We start from the raw sequence: 5,366 nt of genomic DNA, 5'->3' as shown, positions 1-5,366 counted from the left end.
TATTTTATAATATAATTAGGCTATTAGCTCAATTGATTTGTATTAATCTAAGTACAAACAAAGTCCTGTGGATTTGACATTCGAACTTCTGAGTATTTTACTACTTGTCACAAAATTGGTACACTTGTCAATCGGTTAACAAGTTTTTGGCATCGTTGCTAAGGACTTTGGTTTTTGTACTTGGTTGTTACAAATCCCAATTTGAGAGCAATTTTTTTTATTATTTAAATTTTGTTTTATCTATTAATCTTTTTAGTTGCTTTATTTTATTTTTCAATTTTTTTCTTTATTCACTCTTATTTTATTCTTTTTTAAAAAAATAAAAAACAATTAAGTTTTAATTTTTATTTTGTGATAACATGCACGATAGTTGTTTTTTTTTGTAAACAGTTCACATTCCTTCTTTGAAGAACGCATCATGGCTGAAGATCGTCCACAGAGGATGACGCTAGAGGATTACTCTAGCTCTGTTATACCTCAATACTTTAGCAGCATAGCCAGACCAGATGTGCAAGCAGCCAACATTTCATATCCATATTCCCTCATCCAGCTGATTCAGGGGAATTTGTTCCATGGCCTGCCGAGTGAAGATCCGTACGCACATCTGGCCACATACATCGAGATCTGCAACATAGTGAAGATAGCAGGAGTGCCAAAAGACGCTATCCATCTCAACTTATTTTCTTTCTCCTTGACCGATGAAGCAAAAAGATGATTTCGCTTGTTTAAGGGGAATAGCTTGCGGACATGGGACGAGGTGGTGGAGAAGTTCTTGAAGAAGTACTTTCCGAAGTCCAAGACTGTTGAGGGTAAGGTGGAAATCTCATCCTTCCACCAACACCCTGATGAATTGCTGAGTGAAGCACTTGACTGCTTCCATGGATTACTCCGGAAGACTCCTACACATGGGTTTAGCGAGTCAGTTCAGATCAACATCTTCATTGATGGCTTGCGACCTCATTCCAAGCAACTCCTAGATGTCTCCGTCGGTGGGAAGATCAAGTTGAAGACTCCAAAAGAAGCTATGGAGCTGATAGAGAATATGGCGGCCAGTGATCATGTCATTCTCCGTGATCGAGCCTACACACCCACAAAGAAAAGTCTTCTTGAGCTCACTTCTCAAGATGTTATGTTGGCCCAAAACAAGCTCCTAGCCAAGACCTTAGAGACTCTTACAGCAACTCTCAGTAATCTTTCACAACAACTACATGCAGTGCAACCTCCTCCAGCCATGCACATTGGGAGATGCAACATCTGTGGTGGCACTCATGAGTCAGACTCATGCATAGTCCAAGACGACGCATCCAATGAAGTTAACTACATGGGCAGTCATAATCATCAACGATTCCATCAAGGAGGACCACCAGGATTCTATCAGAGAGATGATTTTTTGCAGGACCATGATTGGAAATCCTATCCAGGGAATAACTTCAACCAAGGGGGTTCACCTTAGCAGCCTCCTAGCCAAGAGTCCAGCCTACGGCAGGAAACCACTAAGTTGGAAGAATTATTGGCACAATTCATGCAGAGGAACGAATCACATCAGAAGAGTACTGATGCAGCAATAAAAAATCTGGAGGTAAAAATAGACCAACTAGCCAAGCTAGTTGCTGAAAGGCCCATTGAAACCATTGGGGTCAATACTGAGATGAAGCCCAAAGAGGAGTGCAAGGCAATTTTCACTAGGAGAGAAGAGAAGGAAAATAAAACCAAGGATTATGTGCATGATGAGGAAGGAGAAAAGAAAGAAGAGAGAGAAAGAAATGAGGAGAAAGCTCAATAATGGGAGAAGTGCTCATAAGAAGAAATTCAACAAAAAAGTATTCTCCAAGTCAATACCCTTCCTCATCAACTGATTGTCAAGGAAGAAAGGCATGGAGAACATGATAAATCTTTAAGTGTCATTTTTTCCTTGATCACCAACACTTCTCTTGCAATGATATGGAAGGTGTTTCCGGGATACATGAGTTTCATGGAATCTCTAGCTAAGAGGCGAAAATGCAAGGAGGATGCATTTTATGTGACCTTCATGCCACCTTGAAGGCATTGGACTCGTCAAGCTAATGACGTTAAAGAAGCACTTACTGGGAGGCAACACAGGATTTCTTACCCTACCTCTCTTTTAGTTAATTGCATTGTGTGTTTTTGTTTTTTTAGGATAGTTGTGTTATTTCTTTTCTTTATTTTGATTTCTTGCAATTTAATTTTAGAAATTTAATTCTAATACTTTAATTTCAGTTATTGAATAAAAATTACATGATAGAGACATAAGAAATTAATAATTGGCTACGACTTGTTCTGGATGAATTGATGGATGAGATATACTGTGTACTAATGAGATGATTGTGAAAATTCTGATTTTTGTATGAGCAGACGTTATTGTGAGTGATGAAGTATGAATCGAAAACACAAGAGTGAAGATGTTAGCATGTCTGAACGAAAATCATGGTATGGTAAGCCAAGTACTTCATAAATGTCTGGTGAGTTGTGTGAACCTTTGATTGTGAGAGAATGATTGTTCTTAATTTCCTGATTTTGCATGATTCTTAGATTGTTTGAGTACATACAGAATGTGAAAATGATCAAGGCTATGTTGTGATTTTCTTATCCACCAAGCCAAATAGCCAACCTGTTACTAAAATAAATCCCTTGCACCCTATTGAGCCTAATGCAATTAATTGCTTTTTTTTTTCTTGAGCCTAATGAAATTAATAACCACCTTATCTTAGGTTGTAGGAGAGCACGGGTCAAGGCAAATTTATCCTTAATTTGGGGGAGGAAGATTCTTGGGTGAAGTTTTTGTTTCAGGAATACTAATAACAGCACATACTCAATTGTGATAAGTTGCTACAGTACTAGCGTAATCTAGTTTAGTTTTTTTTTTAAAAAAAAGGACAAAAAAGAGAGGAAAAAAAAAAGGTATGCTTCAAATAAAAAAAAACTGATAGCAACTATGTACAAAAAATAAAAATATGTTGTTAAGAATGGAAGACATGAAAGTCAGGGCTGTGAAATATAAAGCCATGGATTATCAGAAAAATACAAGGTAGGTACTCTTTTAGAACCTAACTTTGAATCCAAAGAAAAATCATGAATTCCTTGTTATCCCAACCACGTTACAAGCCTAAAAAACCCTTAGTGATCCACAATATGTGTGTATGATTACATTAACTGAGATGAAGTGTAAAGTTGAGAACATTATTTTCAATTGTTGAATTAAAAACTCTTAGCTGAGACACTTCTGCACTGAGAGAAACACTAGCCTTGTAAGGAATGATGTGTGGTAAGTATGCCTTGATGAAGTTTCTACTTGCTAACCTTTTTCATCTCCATGTGTATTCCTTCATGATTTCATCACAAGATCAAGACAAATGCAAGCTCAGGATCAGTTAGTGAAAGGTTTGAAAAGGTTTCGCAGTTATCTCATGTGTTGATATATTCAGAACTTGTCTTTTGCTTGAGGACAAACAAATGTTTTAATTTGGGGGAGTTTGATAACTGCGAAATATAAGCTAATTTGATAGTCAATTTGGATTAATAAGTGAGTGTAATTTCTTCACTTTATTATTGTTTTTAATGAAATAATGAAGAAATTAACATCTTTGCTATTTTTTATTAGCAAAATTCAAAAGAAGAAGATTTCAAGTGCTTTAGAGGAAAAATTGATGCAAAAACTGGAGGAAAAAGCCTTGAAAAAATTTGGAAGAATTGGAAAGCCCGCTTAGCGCGCAAAAAAGGTCTAGCGCGCTCTCTCGCTTAGCGCGCAGCACACGCTTAGCACGAAAAAGGCTCATGAAGAAGTTCAAAGACGCGCTTAGCACGAAAGCTCGCGCTAAGTCCGAAGTCAGCATGAAAATTAAGCTACCTAGTGCCTATATAAGGAGGAGAAAGCAAAAGAAAAAGACACAGAGTTTCAGAGACAACCCACACATTGGGTCTATTCCTTAAGGGAAACTCTCTCTCTTTAGTCATCCATCATCTTCTTCCATCCACCTCAACCTCCTAAAGTGTAAAAGTCTCTCATGACAATGAGAGGCTAAAACCCCCTCTAGTTAGGGCTTGGCAGGCCTAAAAAGCCAACAGATGTATTGTAATGCTTCATATCTATCAATGCAATCAGGTGTTTTCTTTCCTATTATCCTTTCTTATTTTAATTTCATGTATCATTCATTTTTACATCATCTTTAGGGGTTAATCGCTCGGGAGACGGTAATCCTTAATAGAAATACAAGGAAGGTCTTACATGCATTAGTTTTAGGAGTTATTCAGTGGGAAATGGTAATGTCTACAGAACTGGGAAAGGGTATCTCAGCATTGCATTTCTAGGAATAAAGTTACTTTGGGAAATGGTAATGTCTCTCTTTAGTCATCCATCATCTTTATACTTAATGTTGTTTATGATTTCATCTTTGCAAAGAGATTTAGGAGAGAGAATACATAAATTAGGTTCTTCATCATGAGGGATCCGGAATGAGCATATTAATAGATAGATGTGGGTAGAAAAAATTCATCAAATTGATAGAGAAAAATCTAAAATAATACATCTTAGGCAAATAAGACAAGTTAGGTCTCAACATCATCACACTCTGAATTTATCTTCCTTTATCTTCATCTTATCTTTCTTTATCTTTATCATCTTTTAATTCTAACTTGTCACAAAATTGGTACACTTGTCAATCGATTAACAAGTTTTTGGCACCGTTGCCGGGGATCGAACCTAGGTCGTCCGGGTGACAGGCAAAAATACTTATGATTATACTACAACGACAATATATAATTTGTAAAACATATTTTTACAAAATTAAAAAAAAAAGCATACAGAGTAGGTTCATACGGATCAGCTAATATGTAAATCTCATACAGATTAGCTAGGTGTACCAGCAATTTCACTCAATGCCCTAACATAAGCAGTTTGGGCCCAACTATAATTAAACCTGGACCCCCCAAAAAAAGGATTATAAAAAATACTGGTCAGTGGCTCATTGATGACTGCCGCTTGAAGTGGAATATAGATTGATGAAAAAATATTATAAATAAATATGCACAAATAAAAGGAATTATAAATAAAATAAAATTAAATCAGAAGCATTTTTTTTCTCCAACCAATGAAATCATGGTTATCTCTTCTAAGCATTCAAATATGGTCTTAGGCTGGTATCTATTATTACTATGGTCTGATTGGGTGAACCCAAGTTGAGATTTTCAAAAGGTGTCTGTTACATTAAATAACAGAACTAGGAACCTTTTGGTGGGGTTTTCTCTACATAGGGTGCATGCTGACTGATGATGGTAGTTGTTGCTACCCACCAACCCTTCCTAATAAAAAGCAGGATTTAAATAGAAAGGTTGGGATGGCCATAGTCACC

At 36.5% G+C, this 5,366-nt stretch overlaps 1 protein-coding gene across 1 annotated transcript; it reads left to right on the top strand.

Annotated features, from left to right (window-relative positions):
• Positions 1–418: 418 nt before the first annotated feature.
• On the top strand, positions 419–1,453 carry LOC102661090 (uncharacterized). Its single transcript, XM_006591543.1, has 2 exons — positions 419–649; positions 731–1,453. The coding sequence occupies exons 1-2, from the start codon at positions 419–421 to the stop codon at positions 1,451–1,453; spliced, it is 954 nt and encodes a 317-aa protein (XP_006591606.1).
• The last annotated feature ends 3,913 nt before the right edge of the window (positions 1,454–5,366 follow it).

Source organism: Glycine max, chromosome 11 (genome assembly GCF_000004515.6).
Source record: "Glycine max cultivar Williams 82 chromosome 11, Glycine_max_v4.0, whole genome shotgun sequence".
NCBI classification, from domain to species: domain Eukaryota; kingdom Viridiplantae; phylum Streptophyta; class Magnoliopsida; order Fabales; family Fabaceae; genus Glycine; species Glycine max.
Note: the sequence above shows the minus strand (reverse complement) of the source record. Positions and strands in the feature narration are given on the sequence as shown.

Coding starts and splice junctions, on each gene's coding strand:
- LOC102661090 (XM_006591543.1), top strand. CDS start 419: ATGGCTGAAGATCGTCCACAGAGGATGACGCTAGAGGATTACTCTAGC. Junction 650..730: donor ACATAGTGAAGATAGCAGGA/GTGCCAAAAGAC, acceptor CGCTTGTTTAAG/GGGAATAGCTTGCGGACATG.